The sequence below is a fragment of the Panthera uncia genome (genome assembly GCF_023721935.1).
Source record: "Panthera uncia isolate 11264 chromosome A3 unlocalized genomic scaffold, Puncia_PCG_1.0 HiC_scaffold_11, whole genome shotgun sequence".
NCBI classification, from domain to species: Eukaryota; Metazoa; Chordata; class Mammalia; order Carnivora; family Felidae; genus Panthera; species Panthera uncia.
The window spans coordinates 24,669,937-24,690,302 of record NW_026057578.1 but is presented as its reverse complement, the minus strand read 5'-3'; the positions used below and the strand labels follow the sequence as shown (position 1 = coordinate 24,690,302).

The 20,366-nt window shown below is 47.1% G+C and overlaps 2 protein-coding genes across 2 annotated transcripts in view; both read left to right on the top strand.

The window, feature by feature from the left end:
- Positions 1 to 3,094, top strand: part of ZNF341 (zinc finger protein 341) — a 47,133-nt gene extending 44,039 nt beyond the window's left edge. The window contains 1 exon segment of the mRNA XM_049649980.1: positions 81 to 3,094. Coding sequence (XP_049505937.1) covers positions 81 to 610 — 530 coding nt within the window. The 3' untranslated portion in view covers positions 611 to 3,094.
- A 12,094-nt stretch (positions 3,095 to 15,188) lies between these two features.
- Positions 15,189 to 20,366, top strand: part of CHMP4B (charged multivesicular body protein 4B) — a 53,883-nt gene continuing 48,705 nt past the window's right edge. The window contains exon 1 of the mRNA XM_049650004.1: positions 15,189 to 15,378. Within this exon, the coding sequence (XP_049505961.1) occupies positions 15,189 to 15,378 (190 nt within the window). The remainder of the gene's footprint in view (positions 15,379 to 20,366) is intronic.

Genomic DNA, 20,366 nt, shown 5'->3' with positions numbered 1-20,366 from the left:
ATTCCAAGTGCAGAGGTGCGGTTGCAAAGTAAGGGGTCTGAGTGCCTCTCTCTGACTTTGCCCCCCTCCCCCCACCCCAGGCATGAAGCTCCACAAGTGCGCCCTATGCAGCAAGTCCTTCAGCCGCCGTGCCCACCTCGCGGAGCACCAGCGCGCCCACACGGGCAACTACAAGTTCCGCTGTGCTGGCTGTGCCAAGGGCTTTTCCCGACACAAATACCTCAAGGATCACCGCTGCCGCCTTGGCCCCCAAAAGGACAAGGACCTGCAAGCCCGGCGGCCCTCCCGGAGGAGGGCGGCCCCCCGCAGCGGCAGCAGTGGTGGGCGCAAGGTGGTGACCCCCTTGCCTGACCCACTGGGGCTGGAGGAACTGAAAGACACAGGGGCTGGGCCTGTGCCGGAGGCTGCCCCAGGCAAACCGCCCTTCTCAGAGCCAGATGCAGTGCTGTCCATCGTAGTGGGTGGCACGGTGGGTGGCGAGCCTGAGCTGGTAGTGCCTGGGCATGCCGAGAGCCTGGGCTCCAACCTGGCGCTGGCGGAGCTGCAGGCAGGGACTGAGGGCCCGTGTGCCATGCTCGCTGTGCCTGTGTACATCCAGGCCTCAGAGTGATGGACCCACGGGGTTTGCTCCCAGAGCCTGGCCTCATGCTCACCTTTGGGTCCAGACGTCAGGGGCCAGCTAGAGATTCTTTCCAACGGAAGTGAGCCATGGGCTGAAATCCTTTTGGAGTGTCATGTATAAACCTTGGCCTGTGGCCAGCCTGCCATGGCCCCAATTCTGCTGGAGAGCCCTGAAGCATTCTGGAATCTGAGGCAGGGCTGCCTACAGCTTCCAGGTCAGGGCAGTGGAGAGAAGAGAGATGGCCGAGCTGAGCAACCCCAGGGTCTGGCTGGTCCAGGCTGGTGTCGGCCCACCTAAGAGAGAAGACAGGGTGGTCCTGCCGCCCCTCCTCCAGGCTGTCTTGGTGTGGCCTTTAGTCAAGCTGCTCTTCTGGAGGCCTGAGATTGTTAGAGCCCTGATCTGCTGGACCTTTTCATACACAGTTCCTTACGATATCCCCAGGTGACTCTGATGTAGGCATTTAGGCGGCACTCAAGTGTCATGGTTAGAGTGCAGCCATCAGCCAGTTTTGGCTTCACATCTAAGCACTGCTGCTCACTTGCTGTGTGACCTTGGGTAAGTCACTTTACCTCTCTGAGCCCTGTATTTCTCACCTGTACAGTGGGGGGTGGGTATGACAGTTCAACTCCATAGGGCTGTCGTGGGGTCCAGTATGATGAAACGTGCAGAGGACTTGGCATAATGCTTGGCACTTGAAGAGTGCTCAATAAATGTTTTTATCAAAATGTGTACCCAATGGCTCAGGCCCGAGCCTTGGGAGTTTCTGCCCCTGGGTGGCAGCACTCCCTCCTCCAAAGTGTGTGGGGGCTGAGAGGTCCCATGGCCCCTTGCACACAGTTGTGCTACCCTGTTAGCCATGGAGAGGTTTGGTGTTCCCGGAATGGTTATTTCAGAGCATGGCCATGGAAGAGGTTTTAACTCACTTTTGAAAATGCAGGATCCTGGGCCTTGCCCCAAACGCTACTGCATCAGAAGCTCTGATCAGAGCCAGAAGTCCATCTCAAGCAGGCCTCTAGAATCCGTAGTTGCCCCCACCGCCAGCACTCTCTCCGCCTCCCCAGCTAGTCCAGAGGAGGAGTGAATCGGGGAGGCAGGGAAGAGAAAGGGGACCTTGACCAGTGTTTCCTCATTTATATCCACAACCACCCTGCTGGGCCACACTGGCCAGTTACAGGAGAGGAAACAGGCTGGAGAAGGGACAGGGTGGGGCGTGGCAGGGCTGTCAGGCTCAGTTTGATGACTCAGTTTCCTCAAAGGCTGGTACGTCCCTGAGACATCTGTGCTGGGGCTGTGGGCTGGAGCTGAGAGCAAGCCCATCTTCCCCTCAGGAAGGGTGTGATGCAGGAGGAACAGCAAGTGAGGAAGTAGCACACAGCTGAGGCAGTGAGAACTGTAAGCCCACCCAGCCTTCAGGGCCAGAAGAAGGACTGGCGAGGACTGAAGATCTGTCCAGGGGAGGTCACATTTGAGCTGGTCCTTGACACAGAATGTTTTGATGGATGGATAAAGGGAGGAAGGCATGCCAGGGAGAGCGAGCCATGAGCAAAGGCTTCGAGGTATAATTCTGGGGCTAATGCAAGGTCCAGGGTGACCAGAGATTTAGCGGTAGTAGGTAGATCATGACAATTGCTAATATGCTTCAAGCTTCCACCTGATGGACACTTCCACATGATGGATACACAGCACTTCAGCCCCATCGGGTGGAAATTGTAACTTATTTTACAAATGAGGAAACAGACACAGAGCTCCTCGCCCAAGTTCACACAGCTAGTCAGTCACAGAGCTGGGATTCAGGCAGGAATGGCCTGCCTCCATGTGCTGTTAGCTACTTTGCTCTATTGAAATAGGAGTTGATGTCGAATCAGAGATACTCTTGGTTAAAGAATTTGGGTTTTATTCTCTACAAAGTGGAGGAGTCATGGGAGACATTAATGTCCATTTTTAACAATCGTGACATTAAATAAAATGTTAAAAAATCACATCTCCATCCTAATACAACTGTTTAAGGTATATTTCTGTCTCTGCCTATCAGTATACACACGCGTGAACATTTACCAATAATCGTGAAGACTAATGTTGACTAGGTACCTGTGCCATATGCCTGGCATGTTCTAAGCACTTTGAGGTGGGTGCTACTTCTAATTCCATTTCATGGTCGAGATGAGGCAAAAGGCACAGGGAGGTTAAGCAGCTCCAAATCACACAACAGTAAGTGGCAGAGCCAGGCCACAGACCAAGGGACATATTGGGGCACCTGGGTGGCTCAGTCGGCTATGCATCTAACTCTTGGTTTCCGCTCAGGTCATGATCTCACAATTAGTGGGTTCGAGCCTCATGTCATTATCAGCGTGGAGCCTGTTTGGGATTCTCTCTCCCTGCTCTCAGCCCCTCCCCTGCTCTCTCGCTCTCTCTCTTTCTTGAAGTAAATAAATAAACATTAAAAAAAGAACAAGGAAAATATCAAGTCCTAATATTTATTTTTTTTTAATTTGAAAAAAAAATTTTTTTTTTTAACGTTTATTTATTTTTGAGACAGAGAGAGACAGAGCATGAACGGGGAGGGTCAGAGAGAGAGGGAGACACAGAATCTGAAACAGGCTCCAGGCTCTGAGCGGTCAGCACAGAGCCCGACGCAGGGCTCGAACTCACGGACCGTGAGGTCGTGACCTGAGCCGAAGTCAGCCGCTTAACTGACTGAGCCACCTGGGCGCCCAAGTCCTAATATTTAATAGATGCATAGTTGGACTGCAAGGGAGGAAGCTTGGACCATAATAACTAAATCCCTCCTAGGTAGGCAGATGGGATGACTGAGGCCTAGAAAGAGGAAGGCCCTTGGTCAAGGGTCACTCTAAGTTGACAACAGAGCTGCTCCAGGACCCCAGAGTCCCTCATAGACCTCCAAGATGCTGGGAGAATGAAGTGTAAAGAGGGTCTGTCCTGAGCATCCAGGGTCCCACAGATTTTGACATTAAGCAGAGCTAGGTTTGAATCCTGACTCTGCCCCTTCCCAGCTGTGTGACTGTGGCAAGTCACTTCACTTCTCTGAACCTCAGTGGCCTCATATGTCAAATGGGGAGAATAATAGTACCTACCCAACAAGGTTATTAGAATTCAGAGGGAAGGGGCACCTGGGTGGCTCAGTGGGTTAAGCATCTGACTTCAGCACAGGCTATGATCTCAGGGTTCGTGAGTCCGATCCCCGCATCGGGCTCACTGCTGTCAGCACGGAGCCCACTTCGGATCCTCTGTCCCCCTCTGTCTCTGCCCTTCTCCCCACGTGCACTCGCTCTCTCAAAATAAATAGATAAATTTAAAAAATGTGAAAAGAAAATATTTTTTAAAAATTGGGAGATTTCATATAAAAATCTGGATTCTGACTTCTGTTGAAAATTAGGATGTCTGGGGACACGTGGGTGGGTCAGTTGGTTGAGCGCCTGACTTGGGCTCAGGTCATGATGTCAATTTCTTGAGTTCGAGCCCCACATCAGGCTCACTGCTGTCAGCCTGTCAGTGCAGAGCCCTCTTCGGATCCTTTGTCCCCCTTTCTCTGCCCCTCCCTTGCTTGCACTCTCCCTAAAATAAACAAATATTAAAAAAAAAAAAATTAGGCAGGGAGACAGCAGTCAGGTGGAGCTGAGCTAGCAGCCCCTTTAAATGGGTACATACATTCTGGATGCCATAGTTCCTGTTTTTCTCTACTGTCTCCCTGACGTTGCAGCTGGATGTCAGTTGCTACTTGCCATACTTGTGTTGATTTGTTTTAGAATAGAGACATAATTCTAATTTCCCATGTCTTTCAAGAGTAGGAGAACAAGATGGCCAGAGAGGGTCACATGATATTTTTTATGTTCCTGACCTCCTCAATCATCTTACTGTCTGGACCTGAGGTATACGACTTGAAGAACCCTGTAAATAGTGCTTTGTTTTCTCCCTTCCACTTCTAGTCCTCTATTTGCCTCTAAGCTAGCTGGCCTCAGTTTCTCTTTCAATAAACGTGGGGAATTGAGTCATAGCTAACTTTACTGTCCACTAAGTGCCCAACCTTGTGCTCTGTGTCTTATTTACATGTCACTGAGTCCTCAAGACACCCCTTGGAAGCAAGCTCTCTTATAACGCCCAGTTTATATATGGGGAAACCGAGACTCACTCGGAGAGGTGTAACAACCTGCCTGAAGACTCAGCTAGAATGTGTGGAGCTGGGCTTCAAACCCAGGGCTGACAGACTCCAAAGTTCCTACCTTGTCTTAGGATCGCTAAAGCTCTCACCAGCTCTGATAGGCCAGTATTTGGGGCTTTTTTTTTAAATCACTCCTCCAAAGCTCCAACCACCTTTCGTCTCTGCCATCGCTTCCCTGTCCAGGCTGCAAGCCTCTTTTGCATGGATGATTGCATCAGCCTTCTCTTTGATCTCCCTGCTTTCTCTCTCTCTACACCATGATCCATTCTCTTGACAGCAGCCCAAGGGATCTTTCTAGAGCCTCAATCAGATTATGCCAGTTTCCTGTTTAAAACTCTAGTGGCTTCCAATATCTCCCAGAATGAAATCTAAAGTTTTCCTGGTAGATTTCAAGATTCTACATGATACAGCCCGTGTCTCCTACCACTCTTTTCTTCTCTCATTCTACTCCAGCCATACTTGCCCTCTTGCTGCTTTTCCATCATGTAAATTAGTTCCTGCCTCAGGGCCTTTGTCCTTGCTGTTCCCTCTGTCTAGAATGCCCTTACCCCAGATTTTCCTATGGCTGGCCCCCTCCCTCTATTTATCTTTGTCCAAAAGTTATTTCCTCAGGCTTTCCCTGGCCAATCTGTCTAAAATAGCCCCCACCCTACCCCCATCACACTTTAGTCCCTTGCTCTTCTTTTTTATCCATCATCCTTGACACTATATTAGATATTTCTCTTTTTTTTTTTTTTTAAGATTTTATTGTTAAGTAATCTCTACAACTCAACATGGGGGCTCAAACTCACACCCCTGAGATCAAGAGTCGCATGCTCCACTGACTGAGCCAGGCAGGTGCCCCTAGACATTTCTTTATTGTCTGTTCCCCTCATTAAAAACCAAAAATTCCACAAGGACAAGGACTTTTCTCTGTTTTGTTCGCTGATACATCTATGGTGCCTAGAACTGCTCAGGAATTGCTCGATCAATATTTATTGAATAAACCAACAACAGCACTTTGAGGAAACAAGACCCACTCTACCACCCCTCCTCCCATTCCATGGAGGCCAAGGGTAAGTTTCCCTCAGTAAGCATCTGCCATGTAGGCTAACCCAATGCACTGTAAAGCCCCATTTTCCTTTGTTTTAAGAGGAAGCCGAGGGGCGCCTGGGTGGCTCAGTCGGTTAAGCGTCCAACTTCGGCTCAGGTCATGATCTCACGGTCCGTGAGTTCGAGCCCCGCATCGGGCTCTGGGCTGACAGCTCAGAGCCTGGAGCCCGTTTCAGATTCTGTGTCTCCCTCTCTCTCTGCCCCTCCCCTGTTCATGCTCTATCTCTCTCTGTCTCAAAAATAAATAAACTTAAAAAAAAAAATTTTTTTTTTTAAAAAGAGGAAGCCAGAGACCATCTGGGACAAATGACCGAGGCAGTGGTTTGGAAATCTCAGTTGACACAGCAGGTATCTGGTGTGGCTCAGCAGAACCAGTTGGACCAGTTCTGCCTCCCTTGGGAAGGCTGGAGTGGAGGTGGCAGCTGCAGGTGTTCCCAACCCCCCAAAGCTGCCAGCAAATGCCCCCCACGGGTTCTCAGGTCCTGTAGGGTGGGAGCAGAAAGCCCAGCAGATTCCACCCCAGGGTTGGGGGTGAACCCCTGCTCACCAAGGATGGCTTATGGGTGGTCAGGCACAGAATCCTGAGGCCAGGGGCTGAGGCCCAACTTCAGGGCCTTGAGCCCTTTGTAGAATCCTGGAGAATAAAATGAGGCACAGAGAGGGAAGGGGTCTTGTCCAAGGTCTCATAGCAAGGCTAAATCCAAATCTAGTTCTCCTGCCCCCCAAGTCACTGCTCCCTCAGCCCACTCATGTATTCATTTCACAAATGTTTTTATTAAGTGCCTACTATATGCTAGGCATACTTCTAGGCATTGACAACACATTATGAGCCAAACAAATAATGATCTGTGGAAGAAGCAGACGATAAACAGCAAAAAAGCAAATTATATAATACATTAGAAGGTGATAAGTACTATAGAAAAAAAAGAAAAAGCGGAGGAGAGTAGAATGTGAGTGTGGGGTGGGGCGCATGTTGCAGCATTGTATGGGGTGGCCTGAAAAGCCTTTCAGAAGGAAGCACTTGACCCTCTAGGCCACAGAGCCTGTTGCATGGCCTACACATGCTTGGATGAAGAGGTATGGAGTAGGCAGGCCCTGGAACCTACCATTAACTCAAGGGCAGGGGCCCTTCCAGAGCAGTCTCCACCCCCGCTCCCCACTTGCCTCTCTCAGGTTCTGCTGGGTCTCTCCTACCCCTACTGCTAACTTTGCCCTGTTCCCAGGGAGGTCATTCATACCTGCTCCCGGGCTCATCACACTTCATTTATTTGTGTTTATTTGTGCATCTCTCTCTATCCATTCATTCATTTGGATGAAGGCAGTGTAGAATAGAGAGGTTAAGGAGGTTGTCGTTACAGTAAGACTCTCAGCTTTGCCCCCACAAGCTTGTGACTTTGGGCAAGCTGTTCAACTTCTGTTTCCCCAGTACTTAATAATATAAAATGGGGACAATGATAATGCCCACTTCATGCAGGTGTGCAAGCTAGATGAGGTAATGGATGTAAACGCTCAGCTCAGTGTCTTGCTTAGCATGAAGTACTCAATAAAGATTTCCGATTGTTTGCTGGGAGTTCAAATGCCAGCCACGTCACTTAATAATGGTATTGATGAGGGAGCATGAGGCAAGTTGAGGGGCAAAGCACAAGCTAGCAACACCTCCCACCCCCTGCCCCAGGTGGGATCTTGTGATATTCCTCAGACACTCCCGGCTACCCAAGAACAAAGGAAAGGGGTTTAAGTGCTTGCTATGGTAATGTGGGAAACTAAGGCAAATGAAAAATTAAATTCCCTTACTGCCTATAGCCCATTGACAAGTCCTTGAAACCAGCAGAGTGATCTCCCTCTAGGAGCTCAGCTGCCTTCAACATGACACTTTGCTAGGGGCAAAAGAGAACCTTGGCTTAACATTGTCCCAACCTCAAGGATCCAGTCAGTCTACTTCCTTTATCTCAACTGCCCCAGGATATATGCTGGCAATCATGCTCCAAGCTTATGGCCCCCCATATGCATTTGAGGGGTCTCATGACTGAGGTTTTATTAAAGGGTGATAAATGGTGTTTCCCTAGCAACAGCTAGCCCCTGGAAACCTTGCTTCCAAAATTCCTTAGAGACATCCTCTTTCCCTGACCCCCTCCCAACCTGAGGGTATATAATGAGTTACCCATCACAACCCCAGTGCAGCTCTTCCTGCCCATGGGTCCTGTCCCCGTGCTTTAATAAAATCACCATTTTTGCACCAAAGACGTCTTCAAGAATTCTTGGCCATCGGCTCCAAACCCCATGAATCCTGCCCCCGCCTCTCATCACCACAAAACTTCATCAGTATGACTGTGGGCAAGTCATTCAAATTCTCTAAACTTCTGTTTCCTCGGCTATAATCTGTACCTACCTCATAGGGCTATAGTCAGATAATTAATGAGATATTCTTTGTCAGCCATCTGACTCAAAGTGAGGGCCCATAGATGTCAGTAATTAATTATTATTCCTGTTGTTACTATTATTGTTTATTTTATAAATGTGTATTGGGTGCATATTCTGTGCCAGGCTCTTTATCTATGTTCTTATTGAATCCTCAAAATGGCCCGGTAAGGAAGATAGTGTCTCTCACAGTTGGGAAACCGAGTCGGATGGCACACCTTGCCACATGGCTGAATGGCAGAGCCTCAGTTCTAATCTGGGTTTCTGTGGTGGGCAGCAAAACGTTTTCCTGTCATGACTTCAGCACACTTTTTTTGAAAATAAAATTCACATAACAAAATTCACCAATTTAACTATTTTAACATATACAATTTAGTGCCTTTTGATTGGGTTGTTTGTCTTAAAAAAAACTTCTTTTAAACGTGTATTTTGAGACAGAGAGAGAGAAAGCAGGGGAGGGGCAGAGAGAGAGAGAGAGGGAAAGGGAGAGAGAATCCCAAGCAGGCTCCGCACTGTCAGGGCAGAGCTTGACAGGGGGCTTGATCTCACAGACCATGAAATCATGACTTGAGCCAAAATCAAGAGTCAGACACTTAACCGGCTGAGCCACCCAGGCACCCCTTGTCTTTTTGTTTTTTGAGTTGTAAGAGGGTTTTTAAATATAAGTATATTCTGCATGCACCTGGGTGGCTCAGTCAGTTGAGTGGCCAACTCTTGATTTTGGTTCAGGTCACGATCTCGCAGTTCATGGGTTAGAGCCCCACTTTGGGCTCTGCACTGACAGAGTGGAGCCTGCTTGGAATTCTCTTCTCCCTCTCTCTCTGTCCCTCCCCCCCCCCCGCCCTCTCAAAATAAATAAACATTTTTTTAAAAATAAAAAAATCTGGGGGCGCCTGGGTGGCGCAGTCGGTTAAGCGTCCGACTTCAGCCAGGTCACGATCTCGCGGTCCGTGAGTTCGAGCCCCGCGTCAGGCTCTGGGCTGATGGCTCGGAGCCTGGAGCCTGTTTCCGATTCTGTGTCTCCCTCTGTCTCTGCCCCTCCCCCGTTCATGCTCTGTCTCTCTCTGTCCCAAAAATAAATAAAAAACGTTGAAAAAAAAATTAAAAATAAAAAAAATTTAAAAAAAAAATAAATAAATAAAAAATAAAAAAATCTAGATTCTGTGTCTCCCTCTCTCTCTCTCTGCCCCACCCCCCTGCTTGTGCTCTATCTCTGTCTTTCGAAAATAAACAAATGTTGGGGCACCTGGGTGGCTCAGTCGGTTAAGTGTCCGACTTCGGCTTAGGTCATGATCTTGCGGTCTGTGAGTTCGAGCCCCGCGTCGGGCTCTGTGCTGACAGCTCAGAGCCTGAAGCCTGCTTCGGAATCTGTGTCTCCCTCTCTCTCTGCCCCTCCCCTGCTCATGCTCTGTCTCTCTCTTTCTGTCTCAGAAATAAATAAACGTAAAAATTTTAAAACAAAAGAAAATAAATAAATGTTTAAAATAAATAAGTAAAAATTAAAATTAAAATTAAAAATCTATACTCTGAATGTTAACCCCTTGTCAGGTATAGGATTTGCCATTATTTTCTCCCATTTCATGGGATGTCTTTTCACTTTTATTTATTTTTTGAGAGAGAGAGAGAGAGAAAACGTGTTGAGTGGGGGAGGGGGCAGAGGGAAAGAGAGAGAATCCCAACTCAGGGCTCGATCCCACGACCCTGGGATCATGACCTGAGCCAAAATCAAGAGTCAGATGCTCCACCAACTGAGCCACCCTGGCGCCCCATTTCATAGATGTTCTTTATCAGATTGAGCAGCTCTTTTCTATTCCTACTTTGTTGAGTGTTTTTTATCAGGAGAGGGTGTTGGATGTACTCTGTTTTTTACAGTTAAAAATCAGCAAATTCTAGGGGTGCCTGGGTGGCTTAGTTAAGCGGCAGACTTCAGCTCAGGTCATGATCTCGAAGTTGGTGGGTTCGAGCCCCGTGTCGGCTCTGTGCTGACAGCTCAGAGCCTGGAGCCTGCTTCAGATTCTGTGTCTCCCTCTCTCTCTGTCCCTCCCCCACTTGCACTTTGTCTCTCTCTCAAAATAAATAAATAAATAAATAAATAAATAAATAAATAAATAAAATCGGCAAATCCTCTATTTGATTTCATATAATCACACGAGGCCAAGTTTCATAAAAAATTTTGTTATTCATAATTGAAACCTGTTTTATTTATTTATTTTTTATTTTTTAAATGTTTTTATTTATTTTTGAGAGAGAGAGGGAGATTGTGTGTGCGAGCAAGAGAGGGGCAGGGAGAGAAGGGAACAGGGGATCTAAAGCAGGCTCTGTACTGACAGCAGAGAGCCCAATGCAGGGCTCAAACTCATGCACTGTGAGATCATGACCTGAGCCAAGATCAAGAGTTGGACACTTAACCAACTGAGCCATCCAGGTGCCCCAACAATTTGAAACCTATCATACCAAGTTTTATTAACTCAGCTTTTCTTGACTTGATATTTTTAAAGATTACAGGGGTGCCTTGGTGGTTCAGTCTGTTAAGCATCCAACTCTTGATCTCAGTTCAGGTCTTGATCTCAGGGTCCTGAGTTCATACCCCATGTTGGGCTCTGTGCTGGGTGTGAAGCCTACTTAAAAAAATAATTAAAGAAGTTTACAAATAAATATATAGCTGAGTGTCTTTAACCATGTGACCTTAGGCAATTTCTATTCTCTGGGCCTCGGTTTCTTCAACAGCAAGCTGTAGATAGGGGCGCCCAGGGGGCTCAGTCGGTTAAGTGTCCAACTTCAGCTCAGGTCATGGTCTCACAGTTCGTGGGTTCAAGCCCCACATCGGGCTCTGTGCTGAGAGTTCAGAGCCTAGAGCCTGCTTCGGGTTCTGTGTCTCCCTCTCTCTCTGCCCATCCCCCACTCATGCTCTGTCTGTCTGTCTCAAAAATAAATAATAAACAGGGGCGCCTGGGTGTCTCAGTCGGTTAAGCATCTGACTTTGGCTCAGGTCATGATCTCACAGTCCATGAGTTCGAGCCCTGCATCAGGCTCTGTGCTAACAGCTTGGAGACTGGAGCCTGCTTCAGATTCTGTGTCTCCCTCTCTCTGACCCTCCCCCGTTCATGCTCTGTCTCTCTTTGTCTCAAAAAAAAAAAAGTAATAAACATTAAAAAAATAAATAAACAGTAAGCAGTAGATGGTATAGTAATGCTTATTTCTTGGGGCTTTGGTGGATGCAGATGAGATTTTGTAAGTGAGAGCACTTTGCAAATTAATAAAAACTGTATGCTTCTATTGCTGCTCTTACCAGACAAGTTTTAAAAATGGCAATATATTTAGTAAAGTACATAAGATGTGTGAAGGGCAGTTATCTTCATTATGAAGACAGGTTAATTTGTATACAGGCAGGTGAATACCACTGGATCTTGATATAGAACCTGTCCAGCACCCCACAAATATCATTCTGCCTGGTCTGTACCACACCTGAAGGTAACCACTATTCTAAATTTTTTTTTTTCAACGTTTTTTATTTATTTTTTTTGGGACAGAGAGAGACAGAGCATGAACGGGGGAGGGGCAGAGAGAGAGGGAGACACAGAATCGGAAACAGGCTCCAGGCTCCGAGCCATCAGCCCAGAGCCTGACGCGGGGCTCGAACTCACGGACCGCGAGATCGTGACCTGGCTGAAGTCGGACGCTTAACCGACTGCGCCACCCAGGCGCCCCGATAACCACTATTCTAACACCTATCACCATAGATTAGTTTTGCCTGGTTTTGAACTCTGTATAAATTTAATCATACAGACTTGAGTCTGATTTCTGTCACTCAGCCTAATATCTGCAAATCATCCAGGTTGTTGCATGTAATGATAGGTCACTCTTTTCACATAATTTTTAAAACTTATTTATTTATTTAGAGAGAGAAAGAGAGAGGGAAGGGCAGAGAGAAGGTGAGAGAGAGAGAGAGAGAGAGAGAGAGAGAGAGAGAGAGAGAGAATATCCCAAGTAGGCTCTGTGCTGTCAACACAGAACCCGACGTGGGTCTTGAACTCACCATCGATGAGATTACAACCTGAGCCAATATCAACAGACGCTTAAACGACTGAGCCACCCAGACACCCCTTTCACATAATTTTTAGCACCAGTCAGTCATGGCTTGAAAAGGCTGTGCATTTGCCCAAGAGACCAGAAAAAATGAATTCCAGGAAAACCCCGGGCTCTCCTGTGTTGAGTCAGCCCACCCTATGAATTTCTACCAAGGCAGTTGGATTCTCAGCCAGGATCGCAGCTACCTTGCCCAAATATCACCACTTCCTATCCCACACTCCAGGTAGACATCACAAATAGATCTCAGCACATTTTTCAGGGAGTCCTGATGCAGCCTCAGAATTCTTCTCATTCCAGCAATCTGAGCACCCTACACCAATTGATTGGGGTTGGTACTCAAGATAAAATCGAAATGTTCTGTTATCATATCCCTAAGATGTTTTTCTAGGCTCCAGTTATGACATGAGGGCTTCTGCTATCACCCTCAGTTTAATCCCACAGCAATATAAGACATTGCTGGTGGTAAGGCCTATAGTGTCTCCTGCTCATATATTCATTGTCATGGCTCAAAGCCAGCAAGTCTTTTGCTACCTGTATGCCTGATTGCAGCATGACTTAGATAAGAGGGGAGGAAATAAATTGCTTAAGTATGGAGGGGTTGCTGTAGCCACGAGGAGGCGCTAATGAAGCCTCCTTATTGATATTTTTGTATTTTGATAAAACCTTGCAATATCTCAATTACAAAACAAGCACAAGTGTGACTTATGTTTCATAATTTATGCAGCTGTGATTCTTGACAGTTCTGGCATGTCTCTCACATTTGAAAAATTCCTTCCAACCTGGAAAGTTGGGTGAAATAAACTTTCCCATCCTCTGGAAATGGTTCCCTGTGTATGTAGGCTGGGACTGTGGCTGATTACAATAAGAACAACAACATCTGAGGTATTAAAAAAAAAATTTCTTTTTAATGTGAGGTAGGTTTTTATCTACATGTAGATCATAGTCTGGGAAGGAGACAAGACTTGTATGTGAAATAATAGAGACAATTTTACTTAAACTTTCATTTATTTGAAACTCTCTTCAAAACAACTTCACATATTTGGAAGATCCAGAAAGGGATAAAAAAGCACTTTGAGAAGCTATGTTTTTCTTTATTGGAGAGCACTTCAGACCCTCACTCAGAACTGGTTTACCCTTTGATTTCATACAAGGCTAAGTGACAAGTAACAAGACTTCCAAATAAAAGATTGGAAGCAGCAAATTAGAATGCTGGCTTAGGGTAGGTATTGGCTACTAGATGCTGCCTCACTGCTAATGGATGGAGAGTGATTTTTTTTTTTTTTTGAGGGAGAGAGAGAGAGAGAGAGAGAGAGAGAGACCATGAGCAGGGGAGGGTCAGAGAGAGGGAGAGAGAGAATCTCAAGCAGGCTCCTAGTTGCCAGCGCAGAACCCGACATGGGGCTCACAAACTGGGAGACCATGACCTGAGCCAAAACGGAGTTGGACACTTAACTGACTGAGCCACCCAGGTGCCCCAAGGGAGAAGTGATTCTTGACAGCAAAGGACAAGGGAAAACAATGAAATGTGGCCCCATAACCACAGTGATCTGTATAATGCACGGACAAAAAACTCTTCAATACTTCTACTACTTTTGAAAGTTCTGGGTCTCTTCCTGGTTTAATTATTAGTGTGTATAATGATGACCAAGAATAAGGAATAAATTTTTTTTTTTATTTTTTTATTTAAAAAAAATTTTTTTTTTTAATGTTTATTTTTGAGACAGAGAGAGGCAGAGCATGAACGGGGGAGGGCCAGAGAGAGGGGGAGACACAGAATCCGAAGCAGGCTCTAGGCTCTGAGCTGTCAGCACAGAGCCCGACGCGGGGCTGGAACTCACGGACTATGAGATCATGACCTGAGCTGAAGTCGGACGCTTAACCGACTGAGCCACCCAGGCGCCCCAGGAATAAATTTTTGAGCACCTAGCTAGGCCATGCTAAATAAACACTTTACATTACCTATCTCATATAAACTTGGAGGTGGTCTTGTTATTATCATTTCTAGTTTACAGTTTCAGACAGGATGGCACACAGAGTAGGGGAAGTAACTTGCCTAAGTTGCAAGGTGCGTTTTGAACCTTTGCAGTCTAACTCCAGTGCCAAGGTTGTTAGTTTCTACTAGGTTTCCAAGAACCTGCTAGGCGAATAAAGAGTAGAAAGGCATTCTAGGTAGAGGGAACAAAGTATACAAAGACAGGACTAGTCAATTAAGCTAGTCAGCCACTCAGTTTCTCTGAGTCTTGGTTACTCACCTACAAAATAGGAACAGTATTATCTATCATTAAGCTTGTGAGAATTAAATGTGATAATGTGTGTAAAGCACTTTGCACAATTCCTGGATCACAGAATGTACATAATGCTAATTAACGTTTTGAAAAATATTATTTCTCTTCTAGTCCTTCTACCTCTACAGAACGGGCTCCAAGGAGACTACATTTCCCAGCATGCCACCTCGCCCTTTGACTCTAGCTGGACCAAAAAGACGCGCCGCGGAGCGCCTCAAGCCGGAAGACTATAGTCTCCCGGCATGCAGTGCGCCTCCTTCCATTAGGTTTGAGGCACGGCCGGCGCGTTGCCCTCTGGGAGTTGTAGTCAGCGACGTATTGCTCTGACGCTGGCCGGCCCCGGGCGTGGGGGCCTGTGGGAGGTGGCGCGGCCGAGCCCAACTGCGGGGCGGAGGCGGCGGAGAGGCCTGTGGCGGCAGGGAGCGGCGGGGCCAGGAGCGGGCGCTGGAGCCGAGCCGAGCCGAGCCGGAGCGGGCGGCGCAGGCCGGCGCGGCGAGCAGCAACCATGTCGGTGTTCGGCAAGCTGTTCGGGGCCGGAGGGGGTAAGGCCGGCAAGGGCGGCCCGACCCCTCAGGATGCCATCCAGCGGCTACGGGACACGGAGGAGATGCTAAGTAAGAAGCAGGAATTCCTGGAGACGAAGATCGAGCAGGAGCTGACCGCCGCCAAGAAGCACGGCACCAAAAACAAGCGCGGTGAGTCGGCCCAGTCCCTTCGGACTCTCTCAGGCTCTCCGGGCCCGGACTCCACCGTCGTCAGACACGCTCCGGGGTCTGCCCGGACCCTGGAACTCTCCCCGGTCAGACTCCCTTCTGGGCCTTTCCGGACCCCTCCCCTCTGGCTCCCTTGAGTGTCCCTTGGGGCCTTGGACGCCTCCACCATCAGACTCTCATTCCTGCCTTTCCCCTCAGGCTCTCCCTACCCCGCCAGGCCCCTTCGGATCCTGGTTTCTCAGCACTTCCCTCCGCCCGCCCTATATTCTGTTCTCTTCCGCCTTCTCCTCCTCTCTCAGGCCTGCCCTCACCCACCTTCGAGACACTGCTGTCTCTTCCTTATTGGCTCATTTCTGCCCCCCATCCTAACTCATGTGCCCTTCCTTGTCCTCGCCCTGCCTTCTCCTGACCCTCTGTGGGGGGTCTAGGAGCTGCCCCAGCCCTTCCCCCATTTCCCACTCACAATTCGCCTTGAGAGACCTCCTTGATGGAAAGAAAAGGGGAGTGGGAGAGGGGAGACCCCTGGTACCGTCTCTGTTCACTTGCTGAGTGAACTTGAGTAAGTTGCTTTCCTTCTTGAGGCCTCATTTTCCCCGTCCATCAGCAAGTGCCTTCCAGATCTGTGATTCACTGCTTGCTGTCTCATAGCCAGGGCTTATCAGAGTTTCTGGTAGCAGCAGAAGCCTTCACGGGTGACTCACGGCTTCCCCATGGCTTCCCCCATCCTTTCCCCATCCCTTCCCCATCCCTCTGAACCAGAAATAGGGACTCCATTCCTCCATTGGCGGTGACTCCTTCCCAGTCCCCTCTACTGGGGGTCAGGGTGGGGATAGTGAACTCGAGGCATGCTTTTAATATACTTCTGTTGTTGTATGGCTTTCTGGGCAAGTGCTTTGTATTCTTCTTAAGGTGAACGTGACAATGCTTTAGTAACTGTAAAGCAGTTTAGAGATATTTGATCATTTTGTTGTTATGGCAATATGAGATTGAACTATAGGGTGACAACGCCTCCTCCCGCCCCCAGAGGGAAGCAAAGGTGAGAGGGATTGAGGAACTGCACAAACAAGTATTTAATTTAGAAGTCTGCTAGTTACCAGCTGCGTGACCTTGAGCTAGTTACTTTACCTCTCTGAAAGAAGATCATTTCTTTACAGTGACTTTACAGCACATAGTAGGGGCTAAATAGTAGTTTTCTTCGTTCTAACAGAAGAACAGAATAGCTTATCCTGAGGGTGCTTCTCTGCTGATAGTCAACAAATACTCTGGAAAAATTTTTTTGAGTGCTTTCTTTGCTGCATATTCACAGGATGAACAAAGCACAGCTTCCACCCTAATGAGAAGACAGAAATAGGAAAATAAGTGAAAAAAATATTGTCTAGTGGTGGTGGGTGCTTAAAAAAAAGATGATCTGATAGGGTGCAATGGAATGGGAAAAGAGGTGCCAGGGGAAGACCTCTTTTAAAAAGTCAAGTTTGAACTGAGCCTTAAGAAACCAGCTCTGTAAAAAGCTAGAGGAGGAGCTTTCCACTCAGGGAAAACAGCAAAAGAAAAGGCCTGGAGGTTGGCCTGTTTTAAGAAACAGAAGACCTCTGGGTCTGGAATGTAGCAATTGAAGGGGAGAGTGGTATGAACTAGGAAGATGGGGATTGAGTGGACCTTGGACTTCCTGGTAGAGTTTGGATTTTATTTCAAGTGGATGGCAAGATGTTGCAGGGTATTGTCCAGGAGTGTGTCCTTAGCATTGATAGAGTTTTAAAAACACCATCTAGCTGCTCTTTGGAAAGTAGACAGGTCAGGGGTGAGAGTGGGAGCAAGGAGGCCTGAGATAGTTGCTGTCGTCCATTTGTGGCCTGGATGCCAGCTGTAGGTAGCCCTGGAGATAGAGAACGGGGTTAGATTTTGCTGCCTCTAGCTTTTTTTCTCTGATGACTCTCCCTCAGTCAGGATCCTCTATTGTTTATTAGAGTCTGTGTTTTTAGCAGTCTGCATTTTGGAAAGCTTTGCCTGTTGCAGGGTGGTGGAGGAGAGGGTATCACTTTACCTCATCTCCCATCTGAGAGGGAGATTCTTCTGAGGTCTTTTGGTCTGGAGCTAGTTTAGTTTTTGCAGTTTTAGAGGTGATTGAATTTTCTTTCAAGAGGGTTAGAGAGGGTACCAGCAGACTGTGGAGGACCAGTCTCAGTTCGTTGTAATAATTTTGCTGAAAACAGTCTGTCTTCTTCCTTTTCTTTTTTTTTTAAGTTTATTTATTTTGAGGAAGGGAGGGACAGAGAGAGAGAGAGAGAGAGAGAATCCCAAGCAAGCTTCTTATGATCAGTGCAGAGCCTGATGCGGGGCTTGAACCCACAAACCTCGAGATCATGACCTGAGCCAAAATCAAGAGTCAGACACTTAACTGACTGAGCCACCTAGGTGCCCCCAGTCTGTCTCTTTGAGTTTGGCTGAGAGGACAGGAGCTACTATAAGCTGCCCTTCTTTTTTAGCATCTTCTGGTCTTTTAGACCAGAGGTCTTTTAGCATCAAGGTCTTATCTGCCTATTGGGATAGTGCTGTGAGGTATTAACACCACCACATACCGTCCAGTTAGTCACTTAATTGGCTTGCTACTGTGGTGGGATCTGCACAATCAGATGGAAATACACTGTGCGAGCCTTCCAGGAATTCAGGATTGGTAGTGGGTGTGTTTTTGTTGTAGTTTGTGTGTGTGTGTGTGTGTGTGTGTGTGTGTGTGTGTGTGTGTGTAAAAGAGAGAGTGAGAGAGTGGAGGAGGAAAAGGAGTAGGAGGAGGAAGAGAGGAAGGGGTAGAGAAGGGAGAGAAACATACCAGTCGGTGCTGAAACGTGTGAACATGGGTCTGAGGCTGCATAGGAGGAGGTTCCTGTCTGGAAGGGAAAGGGCAAGGGGGGCTTCAGAGATGAGGGAAGTGTGAGATGGGTCAGCAGGGAGTTTGGGAGCAGTGAGAGTGATATGGGGTGAGACAGCAGATAAGTAACTGCAGACTGGCCTGTAGCCTCAGACCTCAACCTGGAAATGCTGAGGAGCCACTGGCTGTCTTAATGCAGAAGAGACAGATCAGCTTAGGTTTCCAAAGAGTATACCAGCAGCAGCGTATAAGTAAGTAAGGAGTGTAGACCAACCAGGAAGGGGCTGGAGGCAGGAATCCATTAAGACATAAGGATAGAAAATCTCATAGACATGATTTGAGCCGTAGATTTATCATTTACTAGCTGGTGCCTTGGGCTGGTTACTCTGAACCTTAGATTTCTCCTCTGTGAATAGGAGTACTAATATCTACCTTATTGGGTTAAATTTTGTTATGTGTGCAAGGCTCTTAGCATATGCCTGCCATATGGTAAGTGATCAATAAATGCTTGCCATTATCATTATTATAAGGAGACTTGTAATTATTCAGGTGGGAACAAAGGGCCTAGAGTAGAAGCGTGGAAAACTAGATGAGAAGTAATGCATGTCAGACTTTTCTGAAGGAGAATCAAAAGAGGCTTGGTGACTTATGGGACTTGGGGGCAGGATGAAGCAGGGAGGAGTTGAGGACGATTCCCAGGTTTACAGCTTGGACAACTGGGTGGATGGTGATGCCATTAATCAAGGTGAGAAACACAGAGGAGGAGCAATACTTCATAATTGTGTAGTCCTTTGAAGTTTGTAAAACTTCTTTTTTCCTGAGTCTCACAGCATCCATTGTGAGATTATGAACTCCTTGAGGTAGGTTGGATGCTTATGTTCATCACTGTGTCCCCTAGCATAGGGTCTGACATATGGTTAATGTTCAGTAAGTATCTATTAAATTAATGGAAACCATCTGTTGACTATGTTCTGTTATTCCCATTGTACAGAGAAGAAAATGAGGCTCAAGAGAGGATGTAACTTGATTCAGAGACCAGTTCTTCTGGTGGCTGTGGGCATCTTGTGTTCTGTTTACTCCCATGATGGCTGAAGGCATCATCATTACCTTTGTCATCACTCGGCTCATTAAACACCCACCTGGACAAGGTGTGGTGCTGAGTGGGGGGAAAAGAAGTGAGATAGGACCACGCCCGGCCCTGTTGCCCAGCCCGGCCAGGTCCTTGTGGCATACACATTGGAAAGATGATAAATTGTCCTTTAAAACAAATCTCTGAAGGGGTGCCTGGGTGGCTCAGTCAGTTAAACGTCTGACTCTTGATTTCAGCTCAGGTTGTGATCTCAGGGTTGTGAGATCGAGCCCAGCATTGGACTCCATGCTGGGTGTGGAACGTGCTTGGGTTTCTCTCTTTCCCTCTCCCCGCCCCCTCTCTCAAATAAAATTAAATTAAAATTAAAAATTAAAAATAAATAAAACAAATCTCTGAAGCTCAAGTAGATTATTTGCAGTGCACAGATGTGTTCTAGGAAGTAGTTTTAGTTAGGGGCCTGGAGCAAAATTTGGATTGCATATTTTTGCCAAATTTCTTTTCCTTTCCTTTAGTCATGTATTCATTCTTTTTATATTAAATTATTTTATTTAATTTATGGTGGGGTGGAGACAGAGGGAAAGAGAGAATCTTAAGCAGTTCCACACTTGATTCAGAGCCCAATGCAGGACTCAATCTCATGACCCTGGGATCATGACTTGAGCTGAAATCAAGAGTTGGACACTCAACCAACTGAGCTACCCAGGCACCCCACATATTCATTCTTAAGCATGTGGTAGGCTCTTAAACTGTGTCCTAGGCCCCATGCTCAGTGCTGGAAATATAGAGAAACCAGACATGGTCCCTGCCATTCAAGGGACTTAAGTATCATCACCTTTCCTTTTGTATAAAGTAGAAATAATATTCATCTCACATAACCTTTGGTGAAGATGAGCTAAGATAGTATATAAAAAAGTGTGACACGTTGTGGGTATGAAAGTACACTTTTCTGGTAAAGGTTTTGCTGCTCAGGTTTCTTTCTTTCTTTCTTTCTTTCTTTCTTTCTTTCTTTCTTTCTTT